The sequence below is a fragment of the Carettochelys insculpta genome, chromosome 3 (assembly GCF_033958435.1).
Source record: "Carettochelys insculpta isolate YL-2023 chromosome 3, ASM3395843v1, whole genome shotgun sequence".
Taxonomy (NCBI): Eukaryota; Metazoa; Chordata; order Testudines; family Carettochelyidae; genus Carettochelys; species Carettochelys insculpta.
The window spans coordinates 167,580,539-167,592,995 of NC_134139.1; the positions used below are offsets into that span (position 1 = coordinate 167,580,539).

The following is a 12,457-nucleotide window of genomic DNA, read 5'->3' on the forward strand; positions in this document are numbered from 1 at the left end:
CACCTTTTATACCCCTTTTTGGGTTACGTATTCTCTTTCTTATCTATGGTGCCAGATCATACTGGTCTGTCTTTGTGACTCCAGTTTGTTACAAGGGCATTTCTACTTAGTTTGCACTTGTAAGACAAGAGATAAACAATTTAGGAGTACAGGACATTCTTTTGTGCGGGCGGGGCACGTCCCCTTCTGGGTGATTGTGTGTGCATCATATTGATCAATGCCAGCTGGGGTGATTTCTTGAGGGTTCACCCCCCCCTCTCATGTTGACAGTCTGGCCTGTTAGCCTTCTAGCTGTACTTTCTGCTTCTCAGGGTCACGATAAGCCAGCATATCTGGGCCTCAATGAGGGCATCAAAGACTGTGCTGTCAGCAGCCATTTCCGTGCCCTGTGTGCTCCTCAGTGGGGGGGGCAACGAGCAAGCTGGCTTGTAAGGGGGAGACTCTGTCTGGCTACATCTAGTCATCAAGGAGAACTTTCCAGCATCACCAATACATAATTTTTCATCATAACATGGGCATCTGCAATCATTCAAAATCATGATGGGCCATGAGGCACCCCTCTTCACCCTCCTACCACTTTGTGCTACATAATCCTTATCACAGCTGACAGCATGTGATGGACATTCTGGCACATACATGCTGAAATGGGTATAGGCTATGTACAATTTACTGCTCCATGGAGCAATGGAGACCCACTGCAAATCTCAATGTCCTTCTCTGCTTAAGAAATAGCCAAATAATATGCTCCCTTTTGTCCAGGATAAATGATTAACTCACAATATAATGCTATACAGGAAATGAGGACAACAGAAATAACTTATTTTAATAACGATGAACATTTTCTATTCCAAATTGAGTCATCCTGCTGAAACAAAGGAGAACTTCACTTTGTCTTGCTCTGCAAAGCAACTTATGGCAAAACAGTCAACATGGTATTTTTTTCCTTTAGAAGGTGAATCAAGAATTATTTCCCATTTTTTTAAACAGGACACTCTAATTGTTACTGAAGGCTTTTTTTCCACCTTAATTAGAATACATTAGCAGAGAAAAAATGTCAAATGTTTATCGTCAGCACCTCAGTGTTTCCCTTTTAAAATCATTACAATCAATCACCAAGAGGGGACACACACATGTATCAGTTCCAATCATTGTATTACTAAAATCCAAAATGAATGTGTATATTTTGATTTCCCTCCCCACACAGGGCCGGTCTCATATTTCTTGTATGCCTGGAACAGTTCGGCGCTGGAACTATCCATCTCCCCTCTGCATTGGTATGAATGCATCTTTTATAAATACATTGTTATGACGAACACAGGCATAAGAAACTATTGGCTTTGGAAAGAGGCATGCAGTGACATGCCTCATTCATTTCTTTAATTTTTCACAATTTAGTCAGAACTTCTTTCTGATTTTCCACAGCTGCTCTTAAAATATATTCCTTTCCTGGTTACCTACTCAGAATATGATTTTAAATGTATTTTTCAGATTAGCACAACCTGTTCTTGATGTTAAAAGCTATTTGTAACCAGGTCTGTCAATGGGGAGCTAAAAAGGGAAACTGCCCTGGGGCCCAGCAGCACAAAAGGGCCCAGAGCTGCTGTTACAGCGGCAATGGTGGAGGCTGGAGTCCTGGGCCCTTTTAAATGCTGCTGAAGCACCACATAGAGCACTCCAAGCACTTCTGGTCATGCGGGGTTGGGGAGAAGGGGAGGTTGACTCAGTTGTGTGCAACTGAGGTTTGGTTCTTCCCTTCTTCCAAAAAAGTCCATCCTTTCTTCCAAAAGACCTGCTCTTTCTAGGGGAACAGAACAGTCCCCCTCTCCACCTTGTCCAAGGGCCTGAGCAGGGCGTTGGCCCCTCTGTTTGTAACATTAAAATGAGAGCTGTCAGGGGACTGGAAAACTGACTCTTCTCCTTTCTTACACTACATGAATTTCTTTTTTATTTTTTATATTGGATCTTTGGAATTACACTCTGCCTAAGAAGGTGGTATAAGAGGCAATTGTTGGGTAGTATGGTTCAAATGTTAGTATTGCTTATTAAAACAGAAACTGACTTTATTTTCTGCTTAATAGCTAAGTGTGGTGGGACACTTACAGATATGGGTGGAGTGATCCTGAGCCCAGGTTTCCCTGGAAACTACCCCAGTAACTTAGATTGCACGTGGAAGATCTTATTGCCTGTTGGATATGGTAAGTAAACATACATTAATGTGGAGACAACAGTGAAATGAGGACAGGCACGTATGGATTTTAAGCAGCAGGCTGCATCTTTTAAACTTAAATTCAGGGAGGGGTGCTATAACCCATAGCCATACTCTTCCACCGGAGGAAATTCATTGGTTCCTATGTGGTGATTGCAGGGCACCTACCATATAATGTATAACATGGGTTTGCTGTGAGTCTCATAACACCACTACCATTCCCATTGTGAGGGAACAAATGGTGCAGCAAGGTAGGCATTTTGGTCTATGGGGGTCACAGTGTCTGATCTCCTCCTGAAAGAGCCATAGTCTATCCTATCAGCCAAGGCCTCCCCCAAAAGCTCCAGGAGCTATTTATTGTATCTTTCTGACTGCACTGGAAAACAGCCATTAAGTGGTGACAAATGAACAACTAAGTTAAATATCTCAGTTAGATAACAGCTCCTTTCATACAAACACTGTGGCTTGAGGTTCTTCAGTGGAAGGCAGAAGACTTCCTGGTCCTCTGCCAATTGACCCATGAGGGAAAAAAAATTCTTCCTGACCTCCAAACAGGTGAACAACTAGACCCACAACATCTATCAGGCTGTATTCCGAGTTCCACATGAGACTATTGGAATGGAAACAAAAGCTGCTCCAAGTGGGCCCCACTGCAGAATAAATCCTGGCATCTAGTAAATGCTGGCCAATCAGTAAGTCTCACCAACAATCGGTCAGGGTGTGACAGAGATTCCAGGGAAGGGGGGTGCAGCTAACTCATGTTACTCAGCAAGTGTCTCCCTCCTTGCTGCTGAGGATGCCCTCTTTTAGTGCCAGGCCCCTTTGTCCCCCCGCCAGCCTTTTGAGGCAAATGGGTGGTATTTTTGAGAAAAATTAGTTTAACTTGTTAGTAGATTTTAGATTAATATGCATGGACTCTGATTTCCACGATAATTTATGACTTGTTTCTTGTACGCTCTCCAGGTCTATGCAAAACCCCTGCAAATAATTATACACAGTCTTTTCAATGGAAAATGGTTTGCAATTTATATGAAATCTTTGACCAGAGCAAATGTTAACTTAGGCTGAATTTACAGATAATACTTTTCTATCTCAGAGGCTGGATTCAAAGCAATTTAAATCTGCTGTATGGTAATGCAGCAGATTAAATACAAAATGGAGCCTCTGATTAAATTGGAGGTATTTTATTTATAATGTACTTTCACAATTCATCAACATAACTTCTTCATTTTTTATATTTATGAATACTGTTGTGTAGGTTGTATGAAAGTAGTGAACAGTAAGTCTGAAGTTCTAGCATTATATATTAGGCTGAAAAATGCCTAAGCATTTGGAATCACATTTCTCAAATACCCATCACAGACTTGTTTGCATCCTTCTATTACAGCAGTTGCTTATTGTCTTTGTCACAGAATAAATAGTAATTATGTTGGTATGATAGTTACGGATAATAAATGCTTTATGATAGCACATATTAAAAGATAATCCTAGATTGTAAGAGATAAAAGGAGATGAGATTTCATGATCTGAAACATGATTAATGCTACCTTAAGAAAAAACACTTTTAAAGTCATCATACCCTTGTCTAGAAATGAAGAATTCTCTTGTCTAGAACTTAAGCATGAATAATCTTACAGACCTAAAAAAAGGATTTATAAGTCAACTATTCTCTGAAATAAGAAGTGTTGCTAACAAAAACATATTTTTCAATATAGGAAGAAATCTTATGTGTTTCAGAGACTTAAGTAATATTAACAGAAAGCCAGTTGGAAAACAGTCTCCAACAAAAATATTTATAATTCAATCAAAATGTTTTAGGCTTTTCATTTTCCAAGCCTTTCCCTGGAACATTTTTACCACTTTATAGAAGGACACATTGTCAAATTTATATTATTCTAATCTGTCAGATTATTCATAGAGGATATAGTGAGTAGGACTGAATCCTTGAGAGAAATGATTTCAGATGACATCTCATAACCTCAGGAACTGCAGCCATCCTGTGTCACTAACACCAATGAATACCAATAAATTTTCTCCTCTACCTTATATTACCTTCCATGACTTTTACTTAGAAGGTTCAGCTGTCTCCCTATTACAGCATCTGCTTCACATGGCATTGTTCTCTTAAATTATAAAGTTCTAGTAGGGTCACAGTAGTGACTCTTGGAAAATGCACTGACTACACTTTTGAAGCTAAGGTGGACTTAGACAAATATGTTAATAAAATTGACTATCAAGCTGGAGTTAAATTTTATATTTCATTTAAACATAGAAACAGAGAAATGTTTTTCAACCTTCTGACTCACCATGTGTCTTTATGGAATCATTTTATCTCTAGCTTTGTTTTAAAATTGGAATACATGCTGTATATGGCGAGCAAACATACTGTAGTAGAACAGGAGACTGTAAAGACTACAATATTGTTTGGTAAAGTAAATCACAACTGCTCCATAGTTCTTGCAGTTTGTTGTTAGCAATACTTATAACTTGTTTTCCCAAAGTTAAGGTGTAGATATGATTAGTAAATACAGTACAAGTAATCTAATGGAAATAGTTCTCATTTTGGAAATGTTTGATGGATTCCCTCATTACCGTCGACTGATTTGGTCAATATTCAGTGATGCACAGTAGATTATGGTCTTGCACTAGTGAAACCATACGAAAGTTTACAACAGATTTTCTGTGTTATGGAGTCTATAGCAAAATCTCTCAGCTTTTTTAAAAAAATGTGTTTGCATGTATTCCATGAGGAATTTTAACCAGATTTCAAACAAAAATTAATGTTTGTGTGGAATTATCTCCAAAGTGTATTTTAAATGTATGCATTGTTAAGGTGTTAATTTTTTTTTAAGAAAACTTGGGAAAACAAACTGATTTTTTTTTCCGTCCTAGAGCTAGTTTCACAAAAGGACCTAGGTGCCTAACTGACAAGTTAGGTTTCTTAATGCAAAATCAGGCCTCACTGGAATTTACAAACCTCCTATTCAGCTGCCCCCAACCACAAGAAGCATTTAAAGTTGTTTAGTGACTAAATATTTATGTTAAAGGTTCTGTAGGTGCCTACTTTTCTGCATCTAAGCACGTACCCAAACATGTATGTTTCTCTTCCAAACTTGTCCTGGGGGGCTGATCCAATAAACGTGCTCAGAGATGTCCACTGTAAAAGAACTCAACAAGTGAGCTTACACCAGCAGCCAGGGCAGAAGGGGAAACTCTCTCATACTCATGGACGTGGGAGACTTCCAGTTCAAATCTCTTCTCCCCAAACACATACTTCAAAGGTTTGAAATGAAATCTCCCATCTCTTAGCTGATTGTTGTAACCACTTGATGATAGCATATTCTGATTTGGGATTCTCTCAATCTCTTCTTTTGAAGTTGTTCTACTTCAGATAAATAATGAAAGAGAGATTGAATGTGACCCTGTAAGACTGGCCAACATCTAATATAAGCAGGTTTTTTTCAACCCACTGCAATCCTTAATATACAGCTGTGTTCATTAAACCTGGGCCAGTCTCCTATGTTAGGCTGTGTCTACACTGCCAAGTTATCTCCAAATAACAGCACACACACTATTTTCAAATAAAATTGAAATAGTGGATGTGTAATTTTGATTCTGGTACACCTCATTTCAGGAGGAATAGCACGGATAAATTACACTGTGAGACCCTGAAAAAAAGGGATGATGTTCTAACTGTATCTTAACTATGGCACAGTAAGCTACTAGTGAGTTATTGTGAGCTCTTAATTAAGAAAGCAGTGGATTTATTAAAGAGCAAACATTCAGGTGTGTACATATATGTAAAGATTGCTTTCAAATTGTGATCAACACTATAAGAAGTTATGCTGCAGAGTTGCTATATAGTCTAAATGGATAAATATTAGTGTCATAAACAAGGACTACACCCATTGCCCTCCTTTTAACATTTAGGGCCTGATTCAACTTCCACTGAAAAATAGACTCTTAATGTCTTTAATTTGCAGAATTGGAAACATTTTAATTCTTTTCACATTGCTTTCACAAAAACACCAGCTGAGACACTACGTAATGATGTACCTCTCAGCCACCCCCAAAGTTTGAGATCTGAATACCATACATGAAGTCTGCTTAAGAACTGTGCCTGGCACTAGGCCATGCATTGTAACTGCAACAGAGCTTGTCTTCTTCTCAGTCTTTTTGGGCAGGGTGTTTTATTTATCAACAGAGGGAGGCAGGGTGACTGTGATAACAAAAGGCTCATCATTCAAGTAATTGAAGGGTCATTAGATGATCATGAGAGCTTTGCCAGGTACTCCACTTAAAAGATGGGAAACAAAGGGTAGAAATAAATATGATCCAGTTGTTCAAATGTGTTGAACTTCAGATTTTGGTGGTCAAAGCATGAAAGAATATATGAACATTTAGCATATCAGGCATGTATATACCTTTAAATGCCAGCTACGACAATGCCATGTGAATGTCTGCTCCCACTTCCAGGTGATGTTGTAAAGAAGAAGCAGGCAGCATTATCTCCTGTAAATATAAACAAACGTGATTGTCTTAGCAATTGGCTGAACAAGAAGTAGGATTGAGTGTACTCAGATTCTAAAGTTTTTAAATTTTTAGTTTTGAAAAGAGTTGCTTAAAAATCTAATTCTAAATTTGTAAATTGCACTTTCAGAATCAAGAAATTGTACACCAGTCATTGTCTGAGATGGACTGAAACATACTATTTATTTTGTTTATATTTTATAGTGAAAATATTTGTAATTTTATAGTAATTAAAATCCTCATATTTGAAAATGTAGAAAAAATTCAAAAATATTTATAATAAATGTGAATTGGTAGTCCACAATTGTTTAAAAGTACAATTAAAATTCCATTTAATCATTAGTATTTTTATCTAGTTTATTTGTTTTGGCTTAGTCACCTGAGTTAACTGCAATTAATTGACCATCCTAATTTAAACATATACAACATAAACTATGTGTATACATGAAAATTTTTTAAGCTATGAGTCTTGGTGGCTATTGGTGGGTTAACATTTCCGAAAGAAAATGCCAATACTTTGGGATTCTGAGAACTAAAAGTATATCTAATCTGAGCCAAAAATTCCCGTGAAAATTGGAGCAGGAGGTAGTGCAATTAGTGTCTTTCTGATAATAATTTCAATTTTTAGCTATCAGTCTCATCTAGCATAATTTTATGGAAGTAATAGTTTATCACAGAAAATGGTTTGTACTGATATATCAAACTGACAGACATATATAGCATAAATAAACTCCAAAATTCAGATCTGATTAATATATACAATTTGTCTTCAGATCTGAATTGACATATCTGACTAGTTTCTAATTCAGAAGTATGTACTGTTCTAACCTAAAAAAAATATTATTTCAGATAGATAATTTCTAGTTACCTAAACCAACTAATCTTTCTCTCTCAAAAATGCTAATGCATTGATTTAGTCATGTAAATCCTTTTTCAACCACCTAAATAAGAGTTGCCAGATTTTCAGAAGACTTGTACAGATTGAACCTCTGTAATCTGGAACTCTTTTATCTGGCCAACTCCATAATCATGCATGATTTTAGTTAGACAGCCACTTACTATGGGTGTGGCCAAGTTTCCTGTAGGCCCATAAAGTTTGTTTACCGCTACCAGTTCTGGCGTTCAGTGTTCTGTGCTGGTTTTTAGCTGTAATTTACCCATAAATGTCTCCTAAGAGCCCAGTAAGCAGTAGAAGTATTGATAATGTGCTAGATAATATTGATCTCGAGTCATCTGGCAAATTCTCTTGTTCAGCACTGGTCAGGTCCTGAGGATGCCAGGCGAAAGAGGTTCAACCTGTACCTCTAATACTCCTCACGGAAGATAGCACTTCTGAAGCTAAGTTATTTTAGTATAGAGACCTAAATGTGGATTTGGGTGCCTAAATTCAGGCACCTAAGTTTGCAAACATTGATCCCAGTATAATCTATACAGCACTGTTTTCCTGATTATATCAGTTTCTGGATTTTGTACAGTAGCATGGAAAAATATAATATGAACATTGTTTGTAATTCTGATTACTTTCCCATACAGGTGCACATATTCAGTTTTTGAATTTCTCATCTGAAGCTAATCATGACTTTCTTGAAATTCAGAATGGGCCTTACCGCACCAGTTCTATGATAGGCCAGTTTAGTGGAACAGAACTCCCATCATCTTTGTTAAGTACAACTCACGAAACATTCATCCATTTTTACAGTGATCACTCAGAGAATCGACAAGGATTTAAGCTTGCATACCAAGGTAAGAAATAAGTAAACCAATGATCCATATAGAGAATTATAAATGGCATTCTAACTTATTATGTACTGATTTCCAAATACTTTTCTTCTTTTTAATAATTATGTTTATGCATAGCTCTTATGTTTTTCATGCATAGACCTCAAATTACAATGGAAGTAATGTACCAATATTCTCACTTTACAGGAGGGGAAACAGAGACAGGTTCTAAGCCAAAATTAATGGTAGCATAAACAAAAGAACCCAATCTCTGGAGTCCCATTCTTGTTTATGTGTTGGATTATGTTGCTTGCTTGTATTGTGCTGTTTAGGGTCATCATGACTCATACAGAAAATCTGCAGTGTCATAGGGCACCCAAAATTTGCAGCACCACATGGTCTTAATGTGCACCTATCTGCTTCTTCCTATCCCTGTTCTGTGGCTCTGCTTCCTCTGGGGAAGATTCAGTTAATTTAACTGTGAAAAAGTCTGCCAGACCTATAAGCAGAACACTGAACCTGTGAAAGAGCCATTGAAGTGGTAATGAAGCCATTTAACAGGCATATGAAAAACCGAGGTATACACTGTCATATTGTGAAATTACTGTGTTATTCTACAGCAACTAGCTTTAAAAATATTTTGTTAGTGTGTGATATAGGGGCACTAGTTTAACGGTACTCTGCAGGGCCCGAGATATTCTCAGGATGACCTTGGTGCTGTTGGCCAAATTTAAAGGTCTTCATTATTAGGTTTATACTCATTTCAATAAGAGTTTTACCTGAATAAGTCCAAACAAAACTGAATAAGAATTTCAGGATTTGATCATATTTATTTAGAGTATTGTGTTATAAAATATAACACATATTGTCGAATCTTTCATCTATCTTCCTTTTTGTTTGTTTTGCTCTCATCTCCTATCTGTACTCATGTTAATTACTGGAGAGAGTAGGAGAGAGTTACTCCTCAAATTTATTAAAAAAAACACATTAGAAAACATAAAAACCTGACAAGGTATAGGCCCCATAACAGGAATTTTTAAAGGAGGCAAGAAAGGAACAAGATAGTTCATAGTGATATTGTATTTGTAGTCTATCAAAGAAATGTTGCTTCAGTGCTGTAGACTTTTTTATGAATTAACACTTTGTAATGACTACATGAAGAATGTAGAAGAAAATCAGAGGGTCTTCAGATGTGGTAATAATAAAGAAAGAATTGGCTTACTCTAGAATAAAGGCTGATAAGTGATTAAACAAGAGAACTGAAGCACAGGAACAAAGTTTAGTTAAGTTAGCTGGGTTCTGAATATTTAAATGTAACAAGTAAAAATTGGATTTATTTTTGTCTCAGAATTTGCAGCTATTTTCAAACTTGAACTTATATCTACTGATATGAAAAAAAAAATGAACTCACAACAATGTTCCCAACAAAAGCTCTCTATTTAGCTTCTTGCCATTCAACCATCCTTATTGTTATAAATAACATGTAAAATATGGAGTGACTAGCTCTTAAGTGCTATGCTTGTGAAACATGGCATGTTGGCCTGTCAAAAAATTCCCTGGTCAATTGCTAATTCAAAAGGAAAATAAAGCAATCTATTCAGTTTGGAACTGATATCAAAAAACTGAATTGTCTCTTAAAGCTTTTGTAATTTATTTACAATAAAGTCCAAAAAAAGAAAAAAGAATAAAGAGACAGCCATAACTACTCTTGAAAATGTTCTGTGAATATATATATACACACACACACACACACACACATATATATATATATATATATATATAAAAGAAAGAAAAGAGTGTGGAAGGGGAAGGGCAAATGCACACACAGCCCTTGCATGTGGGTAAGAATGGGATCTTTGTATGGAGAGGCTTTGCGGGGCGGGGAGGTCATACATGGTTCTAGCTTTGCAGTAGAAGAGGGGTCACACAGAGTCTTTTGTAGAGTGAAAATGCGTGACCCTGTTATGAGGTAATAGTTGGGCCATGGGCAGGTGTTAGCCGATGGCCGGGTAAATGAGTGGTCTGTGAGCCTAGTTACATCCGAGTCTTTGACTGCTAGGACCGACAGTCCCTTCACAGCAGGCAGTCAGAATGGCTAGGTTCACCCGAGTCTTTAACTGCTAGGACAGGCAGTCCCTTCGCAGCGGGCAGCCAGTGTGGCTAACGGGTGCCCCAAATGTTGGTGCAGAGAGCTTATTTCACCCAAGTCTTTAACTGCTAGGACAGACTGTCCGTTCGCAGAGGGCAGCCAGGGAGGCTGACGTGTGCCCCCGGAGTCTGTCCCATGGAGGCGACACAACTCAGCGCTCAGCTTTACTGCACCTTACCACTGACCAAGCGGATATAGCCAAACGGCTAAGGTTCTTTGTTTTGTGTTCGGCTGAGTTACAGTAACTGGAAGGAGTCAGGCTAAAAGCTTAAATGGTTACTATTTATTAAAGGGCAGAAATAAGAATCTTAGTGGTTACAAGGTTATTGCTCTGTCTTCTTAACTACTAGTAGGATGATACATATGGTATACCAATTAGATTACAAATGAAAGTTACACATTTGAGGACAAAGCGCCTCAGTTTACAGAGCTCTTACTATTAAAGGTGCACAAAGTACATTACAGGTATAATTCTCACCCCTGCGTCCTTCAACTCCGGTGTAGCCAGCATCTATTACTCAATCCCTTGGGAAGAAAAAGTGCGAGGAGGGTGTCCCCTGGGACCTCGGGAGGCAAAGACCTTACCTGACCGGCAGGTATAGGTAATTGGAGCTCAGTTAGAGTAGGCTGCCGGGCCCATCTTTATACACTTTGGGTCACGCACATTCTTCCTTGTCTGTTAGATGCCAATTATGCTGGTTCGCCTTTGTGATGCCAGTTCTTACAAGAGAGTCGCAACTTAATTTACACTTGTAAGATAAAGGTAACTAAATCATTAAGGCAGGACATTCTTTTCGTAGGGGTGTGAGATTCCTTTCCTGGGACGATTGTGTAGGTCTATCAATTAGCAGTACCAGCCAAGGGCAATTTAAGGCCCTGTGGCCATCAGCTGGCTTGTTAGCCCTCTTATCTGTGTTCTTCCATTATCCAGGGTCATGATTGGGGCAGCACATCCTATGTTCTTGAAGCATCAAAGACTGTGCTTGAGATAAGCGCACCTGTGCTTTCAAGCATTCTAAGACTGTGCTGTTTTCTTCTTTGTCCTTTGTGCTCTGAGGCGCCTAAGAGGGGCAAGATGGAGTAAAGCAGGGAGATTCTGTGTGGCTACAGCAGGAAACTGGACATGGAGGGGCAGAGACCTTGGCATGGAAAGAGAATAGGGAACTCCAGCTTGATGTGTGGAGGGCATACAGAACTTCTGGCATGCAGGGGGACAATGGTATGGAGAGAGGGGAGAATGAGGCAGCACACAGGAGGCAATGAAAACAGAGATTAGGCTACCCTAACAACTGTTGTCAGTTCTGCTCACAATTAAAGAGAACATCCTGAGTTGTAAACAGACATGGGAGCACAATTTAAATGAGCGAACATAAGGGCTACATCTACACTAGCCCATTTCTTTCAGAAAGGGCATGGTAATGAGTGAGTTGGGAAGATGCTAATGAGGCACTGCCATGAATATGCAGTGTCTCATTATCATAATGGCAACCACGTACAATTTGAAAGTGCCACTTTTGAATTGCGCACCACCCATGTATATGGGGACCTTTTGAAAGGACCCACCAGAATTCGACAGCCCCTTCTTCCTAAAGCCAAATAGGAAGAAGGGGCTTTTGAAGTCCGAAGGGTCCTTTCGAAAGGCCCCCATCTACATGGGCGATGCGCAATTTGAAAGCAGCACTTTCGTATCATGTGTGGCTGCCAGGCATTGTATATTCATGGCAGCAACTTATTAGCATCTTCTTGACTCACTCATTACTATGCCTTTTCTGAAAGGAAGGGGCTAGTGTAAACATAGCCAAGATTGCATCAGATAATACAATATTATTTCTTTTCATTGTATGTCACCACAG

General features: G+C 38.5%; 1 protein-coding gene across 1 annotated transcript in view; it reads left to right on the plus strand.

Annotated features, from left to right (window-relative positions):
* The window catches only part of CSMD1 (CUB and Sushi multiple domains 1), a 1,701,396-nt gene that overhangs the window by 1,461,406 nt on the left and 227,533 nt on the right, over nt 1–12,457 (plus strand). Inside the window, exons 39-41 of the mRNA XM_074989136.1 lie at nt 1,205–1,274; nt 2,079–2,195; nt 8,270–8,479. Of these exons, the coding sequence (XP_074845237.1) occupies nt 1,205–1,274; nt 2,079–2,195; nt 8,270–8,479 (397 nt within the window). The remainder of the gene's footprint in view (nt 1–1,204; nt 1,275–2,078; nt 2,196–8,269; nt 8,480–12,457) is intronic.